The sequence below is a fragment of the Platalea leucorodia genome (genome assembly GCF_965183815.1).
Source record: "Platalea leucorodia genome assembly, chromosome: 5".
Classification (NCBI taxonomy): Eukaryota; Metazoa; Chordata; class Aves; order Pelecaniformes; family Threskiornithidae; genus Platalea; species Platalea leucorodia.
The window spans coordinates 31,448,701-31,472,714 of NC_138827.1; the positions used below are offsets into that span (position 1 = coordinate 31,448,701).

Here is a 24,014-nt window from a genome sequence, read left to right on the forward strand (position 1 = left end):
GTGCAACATGTTCCACATGTCTTAATGGATTGCTCCATTTTGTTTCAAATGTCTCTCATTAGCTATACGGATATTCAAGCCATGGTTATCCTCATAAAAATCTCATCTGAGGAAGAAAATAAACTGAAAGGAACACTTTCCCTGCATGATACATCACCACAGGGTTTAACATAGTTTTAAATCATGTTTAGTTCAAAAATTAATCTACCAGTAGTGGGTTTCAATTAAAATTTGCAGATTCCAGTCAAAATCTATTTCTGAAGTCATTAATTCAAATCTAATCAGACTACAGTGTTATGCCTCAAACTGCCAAATGCAGACCAGGACTACACACTAAAAACGTCAAGATTTTGGGGGGGGGGGGGGCGAAGAAGGGAAGGACATGAATAAAGTGGTTTTTACATGGAAAAAAACTTAATTTGGATTTGAAATAGAATCCCCCCTTAGCTCTGAGTCACTCATTCTCAACCTTTCTTAGACCCCAATCTCCTTTTAATCATTAAATCTTTTGGCACCTCACAATAGTAAATAACTTTGTTATTTGTTTGAGGGACAGGAATGCTTTGCTCCACATCTGTTTCGGTGGTGCATCTTTCACAGGTTGAGAGGTACTGTGCTGATACAATTTCTCCCTTTGGTTACGGTTAGACATTCAGTCACCGCACTGTCTAAACCAGATCAAGAGAGAGACCTGGGTAACTTAAAGTAGGTCAGCTCACTTATCCAATTCATCACACAGCTGCAAACAGTTGTGTTGGTGCAAGAATGGGGAGAGGCAAGAAAACAAGTGACCTGGGGTAGAGAAAACTGCTTGAGCTGAAACCTGCTTTAATCTAAAGGTTCCTCATATACATCTTGGAGCAAAGAACCTCACATTTTCATTTGCCTCTGACCTTTTCCACAAAGGTACTGAGGACCTTCATTTCCAGCAGCCTATACTTCTGCTTTTCTGTCATTTGGAGAGCTGAAAAGACATCTACCACACTTTGTTTGTACTTAGGAGAAGCTAAGTAATTTTAAATTGCGACGTTAGCAGTCCCCCAGCATATCTCTGAAATCTGCAGAGGCCAAGGGCAGAAAGTCTTTGCTGTTTCTATTTGGGATGGCAGAATGTGGTTACATATGTATACATGTCTCTAAGCAGACACACACACTTTTAAGGTGGCCTGCCCTAAATGCCTATATCATCTAAAATCTGTCATGTTTCCCAACTGTGACAGTCCAAAATTACCATACTAGCCACTTCCATGAAACTAGTCATAGCTTTGTTGAAAGGCCCTACGCACAAGATGCTACTGGTCATCCCAGCAGTCCACGTACTCCCTGCTTACATAAATCCCTACAAAAGCCAGCTGGTTTCCCCACTCTCACCCTGCACCGGCCATTGCCACGATTGTCTTGCCTTCACCAGTGCATTTAGGTTCCTCTGGGAAGGGGAAGCACAGCCCTGCTTGTCAGGCTGATGCAGCAACTGCAGCTGCTCTTCCACCACGCTCAGCTGAGTCGGGCAGGGGGAGGAAGAGGGCAGGCAGAAGATACAGAGCAGCCAGTGCCAGTAGAAAGGGTACCCTGCCCTCCTGGCTGCTGCCCGTCACTCCCCAAGTACATCTGCACCCGAGACAGAAACAGAATACGCCCCTTACTTAAACTGTGGCTTTGGGGCACCCCCTTTACGTCCCGTTCCTCTCACCCAGCACAAAGGCCAGAAAAGAGAATTTGGGGAAGAGGATACAGGAAAGAGCATCAGGGAACAGGGATAAGGCTACAGGGAATTTCCTCGGCTGCTTCTTTGCTGCTACTTCACTTTCAGAAATATCTCATACATCTTAATGATGGTTTAGTGTGACATCCTTAGCTTGAAAGGTACACCTTACCTCACCAACAAATGTCCAATAAATCCAGTAATTTTACTCCAAGTCAACAATTAATTTAACATCCAAATCAACAAAAGGAACAAAACTCAGCACATGCAAGAAAACAGGACTTTCTCTTCATTTGAAAGAGAAAAACCAAGGTTTTCTTTTGCCTGCAAAAAATTCCACCAGAACAATACTGTACAAAAACAATTTTGAGATTATTGTATTAATAAGAACACCCATCAGCAGTTAAAATTAAAATTTCAAGATTAACATGAAGAAAAGTGTTCTAACTGGGATGTCTTTGTTTGTTCAAGGTTTTGGGGTTGGTTGTTGGCGGTTTTGGTTTTTTGGGGTTTTATTTGTTTTGGTTTTTTCCCTCAGTGCACATTCACCTCTCCTCCAACACACACACACATCTCACCTGCCTTTCTCAATGAACTGCAACTAAAAAAATAAATAAATAAATAAATATCATTCATTTGGGGCACTAAAGTAAGGAAAGGCAGTAAAGTACTCTTAAGTCATGTTACAAGCAATTTCTGTATTTTACATCTCTTTTTTTCTACCCAGTATATAGACATTCACATACCCCTACTAACCAAAGAATGTGCCCACTTCCCTACCCTTCCCCTTTCCCCTCTATGCAGCCTCTTCTGATCAGTAAAAATAATTACAAATTCTTAGTATTTCTTCTTGAGTTACAATACCCAAGCTTTTTAGATCCGATAACATCTAAATCAAGAGTACCCCAGCTGAAGGAGCACATGGAGCACCAATACAGAAGGGCACACCTACTCCTACCACAACATCCGCTCAGCTGCGACATCCTGCCGACACACATCTTTCGGGTCAACCCAACGGTACATGCTGCTTCTCCAGACGTCATTCCATATGCACTTCTTCAACAGCCATCCCAGCTTAAGCAACTCCTCCCCACCAGGACTTATACCGCAAAGATATGAAAGGAACAGTAGATAGGTAACAGCTTCCCACACTCACTAAGGAATCTAGGCTGTCATTCTACAGGAGACAGGCTTAGTACATATTACATATGGAAAATTCTTCATAAGCCCTTTTTTTGTTAAGCACATTAAATACTTAAGCGATATTCAGAAGACTACACAGCCGTTGAAGGTTTTGAAGAAAGGTACCCCAATCACACTCTGCAGGTTTATATACTGTTAAACTCACTTTTCAACTATTGAAGAAAAAAAATCCAGTGCCCTGTTCTGAGACAGCCTATTATGTTTTAAAAAATGCTAAGTACGACGCAGCCAGCTTAAAATTTCATTTTCTAAGAGCTATGCCTACATTGTGTCAGAAAAACAATGAAGAGGGAAAGTTTTAACTTCACAACAATAGAGTTGTCTTTCCTAAGACTGTAATTTATTTCACTCATCCATTAAAACCCAGCTTGAATATTGCAGTTCATAGACGAACTACATGGAAACAGCAGTGGTTTATGTTACCACTCTTAAACAAGGAAGGAAAAAAAAACCCACAGGAAGAGATCTTTCCTTGTACTTGCCCCAAAGCAAGATGCAATACATACAAAAGGACAGAAAAATCTTACACAACATTCCAAATCGATGGATAAAGAAACTCTTTGCAGTGATAGAGCAAAATTTTGCTTACACACTTCCAAATTACTAAATTAGACTACCAGAGCAAATGGTTGAAGAGTAGATTACGTAGAACAGACTGCTGTAATTTTAAGGACTCCACTTCCACTTTTGAAAGAAAAAATTCTTGCAGCTTTAGAAATTAAAGCATTAGTAAGCACGTAACAGAAACACTTTGCTCACACAGTGTGAAAAGGACTAGGAGCCTCTCTCCTTTAATTTCTTTCCAAAGGTGATAGAAAAAAACCCTTAATTTACTTTGGCCTTGTGTCTTTTGCCAGAAGCTAAAAATCAGGCTCAAACAGCCAGCTGAATCCTGTAAAGCTTAGGGCTGAAGATAAAAGCATCACACAAACTTGATTTGCTAGGCAAAGATCATTCCTATCAGTCCCTTCAAAGGTATACAAAAGTCTGCTCACATGACTTGAAACAGTAGGATATGAAGAAGAAGAATGTCAAAGGCTTTTCAACAGTGAGAGGCTCTGCATTTTTCAGCTCGATCACTTACCACACTTGCACAGAAAAACAGTTAGAATAGTTGTGGCACTGGAAATGCATACAAGCCTGTTTCTCTTGCCTGAAGTCTCACATAGGGGTTATTACACACAGCAAGATGGAGAACCAGACAGATTGCAACAATAGCTGCAGACAAAAGACAAGAAACCAAATGTCCTTCCTGATGTGTAAGATTACACTAATATCCCACGTTAAAATCCTGATCCAGTTATTTCAGAATACAGCTACAAGGAACCTTCTCAGTCATGTTTTCCATTCCATTGCACAGGAAAAGTCTCCCAGGCAATTCAAGCAAGAAATAAAAGAACAAGCACATATACCACTGCAATGATTTTCAGTAGCTTTTTTTTAAAATGTGCATTTAATGGCCCTGCAAGTGAGTAACACAGCACAGATCCTTAATCTACAAAGGGCACGTGAATACTGAAAGGATGGATGCACGTCCAAGTACTTCCTTGAACTGCCAGATGAGGTACCACACAGTTAGTGAGACTGATATATCAGCAACAGATGAATGTTAGGAAAAAAACTTCTCAAGACCTGTCTTTATGGCCTACATTTAAGATGTAACAGATCATACAAAGGAGCACTTCCTTACATGTAACTGTGTTATAACTAACTCAAAAAATATATTTTTCCTAGAGATCTCTGCAACAAGCAAAAATACTCAAGTGTGACTAAACAAATATCCAAATCTTCAGGTCAAAACATGTTAAACTATTAGCTGGGGGGGGGATGAGGGGGGGAAAAAAGCTACAAAAAAGTTTTCTATGAACAGGTAATCGATTAACAAGAAAAATAATAATTTTTTTTTTTTTTTTTTTAAGCCTAATGAGCACAACCACCTAAGGTCATCTGGAAGTGAATTCTAGCAAACTGTTGGAAGGAAGAAAAGAATGAAAATTTAAATACAATAAATTAGCAAAGAATACACTAATATTACCCTGTTTTGTAAGGAAGAAAACCAATGAGTAATGCAACTCGAGGATAACTTGACACTTTCTGATTTTTTTTTAAAGCAATAAAAATAGCCCGCATTGAAAGCTGCATTTTCTGTTTTTTAATACAGTACTGTTTGTCTCTTAAAAGATAAAAGCCTGTTGTGTCAGGATTGTGTGCACATATCTGAGAGGCATTCTTTTTCTACTCAGCCCTTCCTCATCACTTTATATAATGCGTGTACATACCCTTAACAAAAGATAAATCTGATCCTGTCATTAGATCTGCTTTAATATACTTTAAAATACATTGAAAAAGAAAATTAAAGGCCTAGAGAACAGATTGCAAACTAAATATCTGTCTAAATAAGTAGCAATTAACGCAATGGAATCATAGTATTTATGTTTTAGTATTTAGCACTGAAATTTGCCTTAACCTTCTAGCCTGAACATGACATATTGAGGGAAGAGGGCCAGCAGTTTACCAGGAAGCTGAGGTGAGCCCAAATGTGACCAAAATTGTAGGCTGAATAAGAACTTGCAACTAAGACTCTTCTTAACTGTATCTGCTTAACTCATGTACTTGCCAGCAGCATCCTGAAAAATGCAAGAGACAGCAGAATCAAGGCAAATTACGTTAAATCAACATAGCCTCTCAGAGGCTATAATATAGTGGTTTACTACGCCCACAAGAGAGAAAAGCTTTACAGAATATATTAAAATACCAACACTTTTATATAATGTAAAGACAGAAAAGTTTTACAATATTTTTTCTCTTGAATGGATTTATTTGAACAACTTCACAATAAATCCCAACATTCCCACAAAGGTAAATATATAAACTTAACTTAGTGACAATATTAAGTTTCAAAATGACTGGAAAGCTAAGCATTATTGCCACAGCGATGTTTTCAATAGTAATATTGTGTAACATGCACACATTTAACATTCTCAATACCTATAGCTTCTTCTGTACACTCACTGCAGTTAGAATCATAGAATCGTTAAGGTTGGAAAAGACCCTTAAGATCATTGAGTCCAACCATTAACCTAGCACTGCCAAGTCTACCACTAAACCATAATGCAGACAGATTGCAACATAATGCAGATGACAGAAAAGTTACAAAACAAATTTAAATCCTTTTGTAAAAAAAAAAAAAAATCCCACAGTTAAAAACAAACAAGAAAAAAAAAGTTTCCTGAAAGACATAGTATCAGAAACCTGTATGATAAGATACACCATCCTTATCTTGTTCTTCCAATGGGAAGATTTTTTTCTTGTTAACTCTTCAAGAAACAACTCCAAGGCATGTTTGATCAGAACTAAGGAATTAGAAGCTTTAATGTTGTTTCACCAGGGAAGTTCAAGTTGTTAACTTTGTTGCCAAGTGTTCCCAGCTGCAGGAACGCATTAAAAAGCTTGTTAAAAAGCAAAAGTAAATATTTACAACTCTGTACACTATTACCCGCTTTCTGAGGACTATTGAGATGCAGAATCATTTTATTCCTAACGGAACCACAGTCTAGAAGACAAGGTAATTTGTGATTAAAATGGTATCAGCTTGAATGTTTGGTCCTTATATGAAAATACAAATAACACCACAATGGTTTACACAAGCAAAGTATTTGATCCTACTTCAGGAGACAAATGGGTACTTAGAGACAAATGGGTAGTGTAATTCTTGAATTCAGCTTGTAAATGCTTAAAGCCAAAAGAATTTCATCTAGGGAAGAAAGAGCAACAGAGCCTCTACTAAAGTCTGTATCAAACTTTCCAGAAGCTCAAAGAAACCACTAGCAATATATCAAGCCTCAAAACCCCACTGCATGCTCACTAGTTACATTGAAAACAAAACCAGTCTGAACAAAGACACTGCACATTAAAGGCCACATCATTCCCTTATCACTGGTATTCTAGCATGAGTATTTCAAACATAAGAAGGTTGTATAGAGCAGGGAAATTAACTCCTGGATAGATAAAAAACATGAACAAGTCTATAATAAATCATCTGTACATTAGAATTCTGTCTGCTGTAAGGATTAAAAGAATTACGACCAAAAAAAAAAAATGTGATTTGTAAAAAATTTGATGTTATAAGACATCAGTAACACCTTCTCTCTGAAGATTTTCTTCCATTAAACTCAGAAGATGTGCCAAGCATGTGATGTGTCCCAACATTACTGACGAGTATTACTGCAAGTTCTCTTCAGCATCCTACGCATCATCAAACACTCATTTATCTTCTGTATTCTTGTCTATTAGATTTTATACAGTCACATAGAAATGTAAGCTTAGATTTGCTAAAGACCATAATCCACAGTATCAACAAGCCCAAACTTTTCTTATTTGCCAGTTCCTTACAGATTTATTCAGACATTTATCACACAGAAAGCACTGAATTTAACACCTTTTATTACAATTATGCTGTAAGAAAGACTAGAATGGGAACTGCCTAAGGAACCAGGCAAGCAGCAGAAACACAGCTGTATCTTAAGCTGTGCATGTAAAAAGACCTATGATTTCATATTGGCTCTGAAGAGGAGAATTATCAGAACATTCTGCAGAGCGCCTTGATTCACTGCAACATTGATGCTAATTTTTTTTCAACAAGTGAGCTTTCAGATCTCCAACTATATTTATTTTTGTTCACATTACAAACATTGTCTTGCTGCCTCATTCACAGGGAAAGAGCAAAACATCATAAAATACCTACTTATACCTGTGTAAATTCTGTTTAATTCCTATAAACAAAGTTACAATCAAGTCATTTTCATTGGGAATGTAAACTCCCTCTGTTTTTCTACGAAGATGAACAAGACCTAGTGATATGATAGAAGTTCATTCAATTTACATAAACAAACAATTGCTTCATAGCAGTAGGACCTGGAGAGAGTTTCACCTAATTTTGTACATTACAGGCAGGAAGCTCTGGGTCACATTTCAAAAACTGAGAAGTTATCTGTATTAATATTTGATTCTCAATCCAAAACAATATGGAATTTTGTATGTCTAAGGCACAAATAAAATATATCTAAAATTAAAATACTAGCTGAAAATACAAAGTTTGGCAAGTGAACAATAATACAGTGCATTAAAATGTGCATGCTGTATAAAAATTACTTATTTACTAATAGTGCAGAGTTCTAATCTTCTTTTGAAAAAAGCACTTTTGAAAGAAAAATGTTAAGAGTTGTTAAGGTTGAAGTACAGTCTCAAATAAAAGTCTCTGTTGGTCCAGTATGAGATATAGCCCTTAAAAAACTGTCCCAAGACTAAGGGGACAGAAGAGAGAAATCCACGCCCAACTGCTGTTTCAAGGCTTGTTTCAAATGAAGCTGCCTACAAAGAAAAGATAAAGGTAATTCATGAGCAGAACTTTGGAAGGGAACCGCCCAGGTGAGTTAATGGGGTTTTTCTAATTAGACATTCAATGACTACCTACAGATGCGTAATACAATTTTGAGACTTGATCTTAATTTATAAAGCTCACTTGAATAGCACATGCTGCACAGAAAGAAAGGCGTGAAACCAAAAAACACTACAGGAATCCTCTTTAACCATGCTACTTTTTTGCCCAGGATGCTTTTATGTATTGCAACTATCACCTCAATAGTAGTAGTAGTGGAACCATCTGTAGCTAGACAGAGATTAGTGGCAAAATAAAACCTAACACAGGTTAAGGCACAACGGTCTGCTAAGGGTTAGAACACTATTTGTTCATATGCATGACAAACAAAGACCAAGATACATTTTAATCTGCTGTTATCATCACTGAGGAAGATCGTTATTTGCAGGAGGAAAAAAAATTAAATACTTTTTTTTTGTTTGTGACAGTGAAAGTTCCAATCCTTTGGCATCAGTACAGTCTCCATGAACCATCTGGAATCTTCTCACTTCCTACCACAAATGAGATACGCACATCAATGCACAGCAAAAATAAGAAGCACTTATGTGAAGTTTTCCTGAGAACAAATTTTCCCTCAAACTCAACAGCAGATCTGCACATATGGAATGGGAAAAAAAATTATCATTTGATTATAAGACTGTAAATAAACCTACCAATGGCTTTAGACCTAGAGGAAATGAAGTTAACCTTTGGAAACTCAACAAATGCTTAATCCTTAGCTATTCTTAACAGAAATCACATAAAATGGCAGACAAAGATAAACTAATTCACAATTCTTATCAATGTCTGCACGAAGAAATGGAGTCTCTGTAGTCTGACACAAAAGCTTCTCCTCACCAAGCAGAATACAGTTCCATCCCAAAGAAACAACACCCAAAATTTTTTCAAGGACAAGCCATGTATTTCTTCCCTTCTGCCTGAGAACAAAAACAATGCCCAGCTGTTAGGTTTATGAACATCACCAGGCCTCAAGCTCAAACTGAAAGACTACAGTCAGCAGAGACTTCTGCTAAAGTGTCTGCTAAGCTGGCAAAACAATGCTGTAAACAGATTCTCCTCTGTCCTAAAAACAGGGATCAATGCAAAGGTCAAAGAACATGCAAATAACTGAATGCATAATTTAACTTTCAGGGTCACATATTCTCGCCACCATCTTCCCACTGCACAGGTCCAATTTAAGTCATTTAATAAAATAGAGAAAGACATATTTGGTACTAATATGTCACTGCATCCATTTATGACTAAGCGTTTAAACATCTAAATGCCTACAGTCACTATATTAACTATATAACTCACAAGCTTTCCCCTAAAACAGTGACTATAATTTATTTATTTGTACTCTCTGATCTTCTGGTGCTGTCCAGAACACTTAACATCAGTCCTGACCACCTGATTTCCTTTTAAAGGTCTTTCCTAAGGCTCCATATTAAAATGTGATTTTTATGATAATAAAGTGCATGTCAATACACTAAAGACTGAATGGTGTGATTTTAGTGACTAATAAACCTGTTTTAATTATTAAGCATTCCATTTTTGCGATGACATTTCCTTGCTCTGGGGACTTACAATGGCTTCTTTAAAATAAAACCAGGGTCTCACTCCATTTCAAATGGCAAAAAATACAATCATAAGAAGGCTGTTGCTAGCCCTCTCAGCTAGTCCTCAGTGAACAGGGGACATGCATCTGCCAGGAGATTAACAGAACAAACATCAAAAAAACAATGCAAGACATGCAATTATTTCACTGCCTATCAGTGCATTTTCTTCCCTAAGTAGCTCCACAAGTCTCCATTACATACCCTTTTCCAGTTCTGCCTTTCCAGGAGTTTAAGACTTTACTTATATTAGTGAAGTTGGATTCTTTGGGTCTTGTACATGCTTCCTCAGAAAGCTCTGAAAGCCACGTAAAGGACAAAGATATCTGTGCAGTTTTGCAAATTTGTATACTTGCTTTGTAACGACAAATTGTATTTTAAGAAAGAGTACAGAGAAATGCAATTTGATGATTCTAAGCTGCATGCTCTTCAATGCAAAGAGAAGGAAACCCCGAGTTTAATACCTGGGATAACCAGAAAGCAACATGCACAAGGAGACAGCCTTCCTGGAAACATGGAACCACACTTAAACCATTTCCAGAGCGTTTCAGGTGTTTATGCAGTCCTTCTGCATGTGTATGACTCTCAGTATCATGAAAAAAAAGAATGCATAAGCAGCACTATAAAGTTCTGGTTAGTACACATAGTATCAGGAAGGCATATTAGAAAACTTTTTTTTTTTTTTTAAATCATTCTTATTGAGCTCAAAGCATGACAGCTGTGTTTGAAGAATAAAAGAACACGCTTGAGCATCAATTAGTCAATCTGACAAGTACTACATTGCATAAAAATCTTCAGGCTTCCTGAAATGCCGCTACAATGTGTTTTCACAAGTTTTCATCCCACAGACAGTACTGAATTCCCCTCGCTCCTTAGTGGATGTGCCTTTTCCACTTACGTTTTTGTTTGGCTGGAGTAAGAAAAGATGAAGTGTCTGAAGTTTGGGTCCAACCATAAACATAATTCAGGCTTTAGTAAAACTGCTTTCTATATGCTCCAGGCCAGCATTTCTTTACCATTGTAACCATTCTGTACTTTGTCTTCCACCATGAAAGACAAACTGATCTGTGAACTCTTCCATCAAATCCAATAGAGAAAAAAATCAACAGGGATGGCAGGACCTACAAATTTTTTTATTTTTTTTTTTTTTTTAAATTGATGTGCTAGCAGCTAACATATCAAAGTGATAAATGCACACAGTGTATACTGAGCTAATTTCCATAAGACAGCTCAGAATCACTGCAAGCAGTTAGGGCTAGCAGAACGTAGCCTCATAAGCAATAAATTTAAGTGTTACGGGAAATCTGTCTTGAATGGATTGCTGAATGTTTGGACAATGTGCAGATAATGGAAGCAGCCCTCCAGAAGCACACTGAAATTCAGCTTCTTATTATAACTATTGTTAAATATTTTTACTATTAGCAGAATTAGCTGAGATGTGAAACACCTACAATAAAAGTTTCAGAAATACTAGCATGACACAGTAAAGGCCAAAAAGAAAATTATCCAAGTGTCATTTAATTAAGTAGTTAAATAACTTATTTTGGCTTTGTATTGTTGAAAATGTTTATGATGGATTACTTGTCACACTATGTAGTAAAAACACACTAGAGAAAATGTTTCTATATAGACAGTTCATGAAGACACGTGTGGATTGAAACTGAATCAGAAACTACATTTCAAAAATATTTAAACTCCCCACAGTCCAACCTTAACACTGCTATCCACTTCTGGAAATTTAAACAGGTACATGAAATGTTTTAAAGCACTGTCTTGCTTTTACATTCATGAAAATCCAGACCAACTAAAAGGTTTTAGAAAGTATTTTATTGTTAAATTGTTTACTATATGTATATCAAAAAGTAAAAATATTTACAATGCAATTCTAATAGCAAAGGTATGATTTTTTTCCTGGAAAGAAAGAGAGCATCATTCTATTTTCCATGTAAATAACAGACCTCCATTAACTCTAGAGCAATTCCAAACAGCAAAAAACTGACAAGCTAGACAGCTAGATTTTTTTATTACTGCTGGGTTTTCAGTCTTAAACCCTCTTCCCTCACTGCACTGTTAAGTGTATTTATAACAGAACATTTGAAAATAATTTCTTACAGATTAGTAGTTTTAGAGTTCATGGGACCTAAACTGTAAGTTAGATAATACACTATCACAAAAAAGACAGCTTAGAGGAAGAGCAAGTAAAATAAATAAATAAATGTTTTAAAGCAGGTTTTAAAGGTAACAACAGAATTACTTCATTACAAACCAAACAAGGCCTTCAGATCTTTCTACAACAGTGAGATATCACAGAGCATTAAGATCCTACAGCCAAAAGTGACATCTATCAATACATCAACAAAACAAGTACATTTTCCTCACCTGAAACAGATTTTTCTACCTCCTTGCAAAAAAGTAGAAGTTTTTTGAGCACCCATGGACTCTGCTTCTTCCTCCGAAGAGCAGCGTTTTCACCAGGCCTCAAACAGTACTACATCGCTACAAAAAGACATTAACTGCAGCACATCATTTTTTGATGTGGAAATCAAATTGTTAAGACTCTACATGACCTGTCTATTTAGCTACTGTGGTTCTTGACGAAGAAGGTCTTGATGGGTGATAAAGCTTTTTGTTTTAGTCTCAAACAGTTCACTAACCTCATGGTCTTCACTGCTTCCTCAGCTTCAGCTACACAGGTTCCATGAATAAGAATTAAATAAGAGTGAAAAAAACTTTTATTTTAAATAAATGCCTATCATTACATCTACAATAATCCACTGCCTTTCTTATAAGCACCAAAGCTACGTTGGCTTATGGAGCACAACAGGCAGCTCGGGCAATAAAAATAGCATATCAGATAGAAATAAAGAATTGCCTCTTCTAGAGACTCTTAAGAACTACCTTGACAGGCAGGACAACATTCACATTCTTCACGCTGCAAGAAGGCAAATGATCTTGCTCAAGAAGTAAGTCAACTTCTAGGCGTAAAGTCAATAATGCATACCCATTCCTCCAACAGAATACACAGGGATATTACTTTGTTTCCCAAAGCATGCAGTCATGAATATATCCACAGTCCGAGTGTTTTGTAGATGCCTAATTCGAGCCTTGGACAGCACTGTTATCCTCAATTGCTCTGTAACAAATACTTAGTAGCAGCAGCTTTTCCCTTCAAGCTAATAATTGATTATGATTACAAAGACAAGTAGTCCCACAACAAATTCAGACACTTCTGAGCAAAGACTTCTCTTGGCTCCTTCACTTCTATATTCCTTTTGGACAAGAAATACGGTGCATTGCTGAAGTCAGATGCAAATCATCAGCAACATGAACATTTATATATTCATAATCTCTCCACTGCCTGCTTAGCTATTCTAATATGCAAGATATGAAATTAATGTGGCTAATACACAATATTTGCTCTTCACTGGTGACAGGAAATTGAAATCTCACATGGGCGAGCTGAATCATCTAAGCTGCTGATGCAATGCCTACCTACTTACCGATTTACACAAATTGATTTTAAAAAAAAATTAGGCTTGTCCATTAATATTCAACTTTAAGGGAAGTGATGTTTTTATGGTGTCAGGCCAGAGAAGTGCCATGTGCCCTTTGGCTCTATTTTGCTATTATCTAACAAGCCCATGGCAGAATTGGTTGCTTGACTCTACGTCCCTTTTGTCTGTTTCTATATGAATCTTTTGGCTCAATTCTGTTATTATCTAACAAGCACATCACTTGACTCTATTCCCCTTTGCCTGCTTTTAGATGACTCTCTTCTTCAGTCACTTTTCCCCACCCCCATACTTCTAAACATTACTATGGCCATACAAGTGAACTCGGAGCGACATGTTGCCAGCAGCTACCATTGCTGCCTGATCAAAATACGGAAAAGCAAAACTACAGCTAATGAAGAAGTCAAGCAGGAGCAGCTCTGGCATCAACAAGAATCAGCTAATGGAAGGCAGAGAGACACACCTACAGGACACTGAGAGGTTTGTTCTTTCTGGTTTCTTTTCGTGCCTCCTCAGGAAAAGGACAGAGAAGAAAACAGAGACAGAACCATGTATGTCATAGGGAACAGCTCCTTCTTCCGTAGCTATGCTCTGGCTTCTTCACTACCTTTATTTCTCCACAGAGAAGGGGATAAACTTAAGAAATTAAACTCTGAGGTGGAGTAAGAATGCCTGCCAGTCAACCATACACTCTGGACTCTGGTTCACCATATTAGAAGCTTTATGGGCTAGAACTTGGCATCTTCTTATAAAAAAACACTTCCTTCTTTTTTTTTTTTTGCTGTCTCCCTGTAATGAGAAAAACAGCTAGACAGCAACAAAGAAACGGAGATGGGAAAAGGAAGTCTGAGGTCTACAAACAGTAACTGAGTTTTTAATGGGTCAGCTTGTGGATTTAGCAGTTTTTACCAATGTCTTCCTTAAGACTTTCTTTAGCTCCCCTGATGAAAGAGGCACAGGACGGAATTGCCCTAAAATCAGCCCTAAATGGCAACAATATCCCAAAACAGGTAGCTAGAAGTATTTATGTAAACAGATGGTTCCTGATCTTCTAGAAGGCAGCAGCACTCCAGCTCTCCTTTGATAAGAAGGGGCAATGATGCTTACAGAACATATTTGGCTATGTTTAATCTGTATTTGCTTTTATGGAATCTGTAATGTGAATATTAAAAACTACACTTTATTGCTAATGCAATCTGCATTGCTAGCAATACGTCCATTTGATTCCATTTATTTGCTTGAATTTTGGAAATAAACTTCCATCTTCTTCAGATTAAGCAAAACAGGAGCTGCAACAGAGCTCTGATCAGCAGCCTGAGAGACAGCGGTGTAGAGAAAGCTAAGAAGCAAAGTGTCAGCTGAACCCCAAAAGCTTGCTTCTTCACCTATCAAACAAAAGGGAACACTGATTGTAGAAATAACCAAAGAACACCCAACTGTTATGCAGTCTACATACAGGGCTCATCAAAATAGAGGTAATGCCTTTAATAGCATTGATGGCACCTAGAGGGAAAAGAAAAAACAGAGAAAATGCTTACTATATTTGAAATACAGAAGTTCTGATTAGGAAAAAAGAGAGATCTCTTCAATTTCCAGGCTTGCCATACAGCAAGGAAAGCATTGTAACAGCTTCTCTGCAGCTGTGGAGGCAAAACAAATCTGACTAGCACTCTGGGGTTTGGCCAGTTTTTCCCGCTGCCTGTCACTGACTGCTTTCCAAAAAAACGAACAGGGTGAGAAGTCAGTGGAAAAGATCCTTTGCCATTCCTTCCAAACAAAAAAACCCAAAAAAAAACAAAAAAAAACAAAAAAAAAAAAACAAAAAAAACAAACAAAACAAAAAAATATAAAACATGAAAAGGGGGATAAGCTTTCTAACCTAATGTTTAGGAGTAGTCTTGGACCATTTTGCATGACATCCTGAATACAGGGAGTAGAAATATCCACACAGGCATAATGGGCATAATGTTACAAAACTCTCTCTCATAGGACACACCCAACTGTGGTAATGCAATCCTCAAAATTGTAAAAAGACAAATATCAAACAGTAGTGGAGAAGCAACCTTGTCTGTGATCACACTATTCCAGGCTGCTGCCAGAATACTACTTATTTTTAGTGCACAAACTCCAAGAACAATCAGAGGGAAAGCACAAAGTGCTAGAAGCAAAAGAACTCAGCATCTTCTGTTCCAACTGAAGCTAGATTTTACATTTCAAATACTTGTACATGGAAAAGATATCAGATAGTAGAGACTTTTTACTGCCTGTGCTAGCATAGGCATATTCCACAGATGAAAGTTGGACATTAGACAAAACCAGCCTTGAAATAAGACGTGGTTTAGTTTCCTAACTGCAGAAATAATTAAACATTGGCAGAGCTTTCCAGAAGAGGTGACAGACACACCATGATCTAAGGCTAAGATAAGATCAATTTCTAAGAGAGATGTTTCAATTTCTCTTTCAGGAAAGCCTGCACAGGTGTGGAAATCACACTGGATAACCACAGTAATCCATTTTGGCTTTGGGACATATAGATCTATAGTTTCAAAGCCACACGGAGAGAAAGGAATACTTTTGCTACCCTCAGAAAGTTTGTAGCACTACAGTTCCAAATGACTGTAATAGTTAAATTATTTGATTGTAAGTCAGTTATCTTGTTCAAAGTTCACAAAATACTTTCTATCCAATACAGAAATGGCAAAACGTACTGTCTGGGGAACACACAAGATCTCCCTTCTTCGGGCGCATCAAAATTTAGAGCTGGAGATAGTCTACTGCACTGACTGCCCTACAGAAAGGGCTCCCCCAACACAAAACTAACCTGGACTAAGGAGTTTTTTCATCTTTCTCTATATTATGTATGCAGCTTGCCTGTTGGCATCAGCTGAACATTTCCCATACAACAAACATACATGCAGCCGGGGAGCCTCCAGGTTTAGCAACATTTCAGTCCAACTCTTCGTCAGCAGCAGCCAAGCTAAACTTTATACAAGACAAAGGGTCTATCTAACCCAAAATCCCACCTCTGCAACTTGCAGTCCCTCTACCAACCCTGTGAACTGCTTGTTGAGATTCTGCTACTGTTGTCCCCTTCATCTCTTTATTATCCTACAAGATCACAAAGTCATGAAATCTACTCATAAATCCTCTCCTGGCCCTGGCCATTCGTAGTAAGAGGAGAGGGAAGCTTGACGGAAGTGAGGGTAAAATGCTGACAAGCATGGGGTCTGTTTCTGTTCCCTCACCCTATCACATCTCCGGACGAAGCACCACTGGGCAGCACCCACTAGTTCCCTGGATGTCTTTAGAGCAGAGTCAGTGCTCAGTGTCCTCTATTTTTACTCTTTTGACCCTCAACCTCCATCCCACTAGACCTTCCACAATAATTCAGCTTTCCTCCTATCTATGTATTCTCCCCCCTGCTTTCAGAGGAAGAGAGGATTCAGATTTGTTAGGGACAGGCTAACACCCATTCCTCATGGAAAAAAACCCTATACAAATAGCACATTCCCTACAGACAAGTAAAGGGAAGCATCATGCATTTGCCCTGTTCTAATGTTCTCCTAGGCAGTAGTTAATTCCAGCTGTTTTCCTCAGGTGGATGCAGTCTGCCTATTTAATAACCTTCCCTGGATCCCTCCTCCAGTACTTCAACTCTGAATGCTTTTTGCATCCATTGGCAAAAGAAATCATACATGTGTTACCTTTCACGTGAAGATTTTTTTTTTTTTCCTTCTTTCCCTGACTCCTAGCTTAATGCTAGAGGAAAGTGTCAGCTGCTGTTTGCTATCTACCCTCTACATACCAACCATGGTCTTGCATACTTCCATCATAACCCCCTTAAGTCATATCTTCTAGACACTGAAGAGTCCTTTATATGAGAACTTTGACTCCTACCTGAAGTAGAACATGCTAACAGAAGCACCTCTGACAAATACTGGCTATGATCCATGTGGGATCTTTCACAATAAATATCACAATGTCTCAAACTAATTATGTAAGCATGATACAGAAACAATCTAATGCTTACAATATGCCTCTGGATGAGGGTGACCGTCACGCCTAAGCAACAATAACTTTCATCTCAACTTTCCATTTTACTCCTTAACGCAGTCAGCAAACACACAACGATTAAGCTGATACTTCACAGAAATCCAAGTGGGCTGTGTCTGACAAACATGCCCTTGCTCAATGGAACTAAACTGTCGTGGGATAAGAAGGACAATTCAACTATGAATTAATGACTGATTAATAGATAGGCAATAAGAAGTTGGAACAATTGCCTTTTTCCTAAAAAAGAAGGATCACCAGTGGAGTTCCACAAGGATCTGCTCTGGGATCAATACCTTCAACATTTTAAAGCAAAATCTAGCAAAGAAGCTTAACACTTATGTGACAGAGTTTGCTGAAAATGCTTAGTTATTCAAGGTTGCAAAAGCGATGGCCAAATATCTGAAGAAGACCTTAATGATACTGTTTAAGTGGGCTGTAAAATAGCAGATAAGATTAAACGTAGAGAAATGTAAAGTGATGCATAGCGTAAAAAAAAAAATCCTGAATTTATATACACAATGACAAATTCTGAACTAGCTATTACCACTTAAAAGAGTGACTGTGGAGTTATAATAGACAGTTCCAGGAAAGTGCCAACTCAATCCTTGAAGACTGTCAAGAAAAAGCAGGTAGAAGATTAAAGAATAAAACGTAGCATGCTATATAAGTCTACAGGGTGTCATACACTGAAATACTATAGCCAGTCCTGGTTATTGTTCTCCAACCCTGTTCTTCTGATCCCTGCATCGCTATCTCCAATCAGGAACAGACCTGCAAAAGGTGCAAAGGAAACAGCAAGGACAACAGAAAGGATGGAGTCACTTCTTTCTAAAACGCCTCTGCAAAAGTCACAAGCAAGGGATGGTAAATAAAATGAAAAGTTATCAAGCCGTAAGCCACACAGAAGAACATGGATTCGCTTTTTCACTGCCTCTTGCAATACAAGAATTAAAAAACAAGGCATGAAACAAGCAGGTAGAAAGTTCAAAAACAAACAAAAAGAAGTGTTTTTTCCACATAAAGTGTGTTTAAGCCTTACAACACTCAGCCACAGGATGTTGTGGATGCTACAAGCATACATGGCTTCAAATACTGATTGGACAAATTCATAGAATAAAAAATCCATTGGGGGCACTAAAAACAAATATCACCTCTAGTTCCGGAAATCTGCGAGCCACAAACTACTGGAGGCTGGGAGAGGTATTTCCTCAATATACACTATACTCTTCTCCAAGCATCTGCTTTTGGCAGCTCAGAGAGGCAGGATACTGGGGTAGAGGGATCTTTAATGTGACCAAGTACAGTCGTTTTTATGTTCTTACATTACTCATAAAAAAGTGAAAACATTAATTGTATGTACACGTCAGAACTATAAGCACAGCACATTAAAGGACCAGATTTTCAAAGGCCTAAAGGTCAGCACAATGATTAACTACTACAGTCACAGTTTGATAAGTACTTTTTCGAACACTAGAGTAGCTTAGTCTCCCCCAACCACAAACTTGTGCAAATATATGGCAAACAAACTGTGAAATCTGAATTTCATTCAGAATGGTTCCCTGCAGCTGTGCACACTGTTGCATTGGTACAGCTGAGTGCATACTACAGGCTTGGAAACAACAGGGCTACTTAAATCAGAAGTGGCCCCAAAGGAAATATTTGTCAAGCTACAAGCTGCATCAGTAGAAATGGAGTATCACACTGCCTTTTGCATCTCAGAAGGCCCTTTCCACCACATCCACACTACCAGCTCCTGATGTTTAAAGAAATACTGAATTATTGATATTAAAGACAGAAATGCTGTGAGTAGACTTATTTGTCCTGTTTACTAAATTTGTCCCATATATCTATTTATCTAATATCATTTACAAAACTTCCACCACTTCAAACGGAAGACAAAAAGGGAGCGAGGATGAGAGGTTCTCCTTTGAAGTTTGGGGTGCATCTCACACAGGTTGAGTAGAAGCTTGCTTAACTTTAGCTGCAAAACTCCTCAAAGACTCCATCACACTGAATACTTGCCAGCACGTAAAGATCTGTTCCTACAAGTCACATTAGGTCTTAGTCAGAGCACCCAAGTTAAAAACAAACTGGCGTATCTCCCATAAAAAGCCTTGTGCATCTCAAAATCTGGCATTTCTGAATTTGCTGCCTTTCCTGTTTTGCAGTGTTAATGTTGTTTTGGTGAAGCTTCCCGAGTGTTCAATACATTATATGGTACGTAGCGTGTTCTGTATGCATGATTTGTAAAAAGTTTAGTTCACAACTACCAAGTATGGAAATAATTTCCTCTAATTTCCATGTCAGTATCATACACAATATGTCAAAACAGTACAACAAACACCTTGCTATTGCATTTGATAGCTCTACCAACCACTATTTTAATGGACAGTTGGGAAGCAACTTAGTCACCTCTTCTGCTTTTAGATTCTCCCCCCCCCCCCCCCCCCCAATAAGGGTATTAGTGTTCTTTAATTGTTTCAGGAAGTGATAAGCATCAAAAGCAGCAGCACCTCTTAACCACCTGGCTTAACAAAGCACTAGAGAACAAAACAGAAAATAAAAAAAATAGAGCTCTCTTCTTCCAGGGCCCAGTCTGAGAAATCTGTATTCAAGAGAGATCCACTAGTCAAAGCCAAAATACCAGTCTCCTATGATTGAACGTAATGTAATGCAGCTTTTTTTATAATTTGGTAGTTTTTTCTAGGAAAAAAAAAGTAAACCTGTGCATCTGCAACAATAACATAAACTTAAGACACCTTTTTGACAAGAAAAGCCAAAGAATCTAGTTTTTCACTTTGCTCCCAAAAATGGCAAAACAAAGCATTGAATTACTGCATCCTGGGAAGTCTTCACAGTTGTGATACTTTCTCCTTCTCTTCAAAAAAAAAAAAAAAAAAAAAAAAAAAAAGCATTAATTGCCATCTACAGTTTTAAACTGCTAAGTGTCATCCCTCATTTTTCTCTCCTGTAAAACTAGGAATATCAAAAAACACACCGAAACAAAGTTTCAGATCTCTGGGGTCTCTCATCCCTGTAACCCTAACTAGGAATCAGTAGATCCTTTTTTTGTGAGGATGAAAGATGTAAAAGTGGACACATTGAACTTACGCACTGTGGCTTTTAACAAGCCTATGCATTCTCAAATATCTGCAAAGGTATGTCTCCTAAATAAACCACTGCTTGCATTAAGAATTAAAACCTAAAAATGCTGGAAAATGCATCAGAATTAACGTCAGAATTCGGAGTGACCTACAGAAGGTTACCAGCAAGAAGCATTCTGTAATTATTAATACCAGCAAGCATATAACACAAACTAGATTTCACTGCATCCTCCCTCGCTTCTTCATCGGCATGCGGGCAGGACTTCTGGCACCAGGACGACTCCCCCGCCCCTCGCTCAACGCCCTGCCGCCAGACCACCGACACACCACCGCTCCACCGCCGACCACCCCGGCCACTCCTGCCTCTCCTGGGGGCACCCACCTGAGGCAGCGCGCGGAGATGCTCGGAGGACGCGGTCTCAGCAAGCGCCGCTGCACGCAGCCTCCCCCCTCCCGCCGAGCACGGCGCCTCACCTCTCCCCGACCCTCGGCCTCCGGCCACCCCCCGCCCGGAGCCCCCCGGGAGCCCCCGCCCGCGCCCGGCGCGCCCCGGACCCGCGACTGCGGCAGCCGCCGCCCGGGGCGGGCGCGGAGGGCGGCACCGCCACGGTGCCCCGCCACGCGGGGCGCGCGTCTCCATGTCAACGGCCGCCACCGGCCCGGCGGGGCCCCCCCCCCCGGCCCCGCGCCCCGGCTTTACCCTCTCCAGCGCCTCCCGGCCAGGCGCCCCCGCGGCCCTGCCGTCCTCCGGCTCCTTCCTGCCGCCGCCGCCCCCCAGCAGGGTGGCTCTCCGCTCCGCCGCGCTGGCGGCCACCGCCCGCCCGGGCTCCCTCCGCGGCGGCGGTGGCGGCGGCGGCGGCGGCGCCGCCGCTTTGTCCCCCCGGGAGCGGCCCTTCCTCATCGCGGCGGCTTCTCCTCAGCGGCGGCTGCGGCACGGCTCGGAGCCGGCCATGGCCGGCGGGAGTCACGGAGAGGCGGGGCGGCGCCGCCGCCACCGTCGCCGCCACCACCTGCGCGCGGGGCGGAGGGACATGCCCGCCCGCCGCCGCCGCCGCTCCCGCCGCCCGCCTGTCAAGGAGCGCGGGCGCAGCGGCTGCCGCGGCACCGCCCCCCCTCCCCGCGCGCCCGCCCGGCGCTGCCTATCGCGAGAGCACCGGCCTCGCGGCGGGGAAGAGGCGCGAGACTTGGGGGAGGGAAGGAGGGGCGGGCGCGAGACTCGTCACGAGGGGCGGGCGGGAGGTGCGAGGCGGGAAAGGGCGCGGGGCAGCCTGGGACGGCGGCGGGCGCCGCGGGGGCGACGGCGGCCGGGCCGGCGGGCGGCGGGGACCCGGGGGCCGGCCCCGCCGCTGCCCGTGGGGGCACGCACAGCGGGGAGGAGTGAACCGGGCGGCGAGCGCTGCCTTTGGGCTGCAGAGGCTCTGCTTCCGTGCCCGGGGAGGAGGAACCGGGCTGCCTCGTCGCGGTGGGAGGAGGAGGCTCAGGGGTGTGAGCTGCGGAGGCACCATGCGGTGGGGCGGCGTTTCTCCCCCCGCCGTCGTGATGCAGGATCAGCTCGGGTGTCCAGCAGCAACCCGCTGCCACGTCAAGAGGCTCTTAATTGCCCCTGAAAACGTAAGGTGAGCGCGGGGCCTTTCCTGGGGCGTCCCCAGTAGCAGGTGGCCTTCGGGAAGAGGCCGCACTCCTCTGGCAGCCCCCAGGCCGCCGCCGGAGCGCCAAGCGGCCGAGCCACAGGAAAGCCGCTGCCAGCTCCGCCGTCAAGCGGCGCAGCCCGCTCCTTCGCGGGGCTGATTGAGATGTCGTTCGCTGGCTTCTCGGTAGAAAAGACAAACCTACAGAGATTCGTTACCTCGAGGAGTAATCAGAGCATATATCATCATCTTGTGTTTCATCTCAATTCACACCCTCTCAGCATTTTTGTCTTTGCAAATTATTTCCCGAGGGTATAAGTTACCAGTTTCTGCGTTCATTTTTCACAAAAGCAACTTAAAAGTTGTCTTTTTTTTTTTTCCACTATTACATAGTCAGGAACCTTGTTGCTGCTGCAGAAAAAAACCCAATTCTTTCTCCCATTTTACCAAGCTGAAAAGGCTCGTATATCTTCAAGCAGAAGCCTGATTTTATAAATTTTTTTATCCATTTTGTACAAACAAAGACAACAAAAACACACTTTCAAACGATTTATTGATGTAGATGAGTGGGAGCATTTTTAAATAATTATTAAGAATATTTAAATTCTTGCTGAAAACTATTCCAGGATGCTGGATTAGTCACAGAGATCTTTTTTCATCGTAATTGTATATGATAGAGATGGACAACCATATGGAATTTCCCAGCTGGGAATCCTGCCCTAACTAAATGTAAATAATGCAAATTTGTGGAATCTTGGCACCCGTGATAATGTGAGTCTATTAGGATGGCACGGTGCCTCGTCGTAATTTGGCTGGATCTTTGCCCTGTTGCAACGTAGATGCCAATTAGTTATTTGTTGGTTACGGCCTGTGGGCCACCTTGCACTGGCTCACACCTGTTCGCTTCATGTGCCAAAAAAGAACTCATGAATATGGGAAGAAAAGTAGCAATGAGAATTTGAATAACACTACCTGCCTTTGAAATGTATTAAAAACAAATCTTCAGGTGTTAGTTTTAGGTAGAATTGCAAATAATTGCCTTCTGGTTTAGTCCTTTTCTCAAAACAATTTAAAAATCTTTTTGATCACTCCGAATCAAAAAGACGTTTGGGAGTTAATAGGACATTTTACTTGTGAGAAGATTGTATTCAGTTTGCTTCTGGATTATTTCCTTCTCTGTTTAATCTCTGTTTAGTAATTTGGACTCAAGATGTCTTTCCAATATTTTTGAAACAAAAGAACAGTGAGGTTTTGTGTTGAAGGAATAGGAAAAATACTCCTCGTTTTACTGATTCTCCCATATTTTTTCCATTTAAACTCATCACTGAATATGACCTGAATCTGCAGACCAATCTGAGTGACCTGATTTTTCTTTTCCGTTTTCCTTTTTTTTTTTTCCTCCAACTTTAAATAAAAGTGAACAAATCATGAGAGGCTTGGCAGGGAAAAGGGGTCCAGGTGAATGAGGCAGAGCGTGGTGTGATGCCATGCCTACGCTCACGGTGTTCGTCTCCAGAAATATGCTGTCACATCCAAAAAAGATAGAAGAGTAATTAATAAAGGCTTATAAAGGGGCTGATTCGTATCTTATCCAGACTGACTAACACGGAGCAAGAGCAGGGGACCACAGAGAGCCTGTGTAGCTCACTTACTGCTACTCAGCTAATACTCAGTTAATGCTGTTTCTCTTTGCAGCTCCAGACGCTTCCTTTCCCTAGCTTCCACCTTCCGTTTTCTCCGTATAAAGAAGGTCTCAGCATGCCCTTCTGATGCAGAAGGT

At 40.5% G+C, this 24,014-nt stretch overlaps 1 protein-coding gene across 6 annotated transcripts in view; it reads right to left on the reverse strand.

The window, feature by feature from the left end:
• Positions 1-21,654, reverse strand: part of MAST2 (microtubule associated serine/threonine kinase 2) — a 199,776-nt gene extending 178,122 nt beyond the window's left edge. For 2 of the 6 annotated variants that reach the window (XM_082313779.1, XM_082313773.1), the window contains exon 1: positions 21,307-21,653. In XM_082313779.1, coding sequence (XP_082169905.1) covers positions 21,307-21,507 — 201 coding nt within the window. In that variant the 5' untranslated portion in view covers positions 21,508-21,653. Of the gene's footprint in view, positions 1-20,988; positions 21,084-21,306 lie in introns of those variants that run through there. The other 4 variants (XM_082313783.1, XM_082313781.1, XM_082313782.1 and 1 more) reach the window with 3 other exon arrangements.
• Between the last annotated feature and the right edge of the window lie 2,360 nt (positions 21,655-24,014).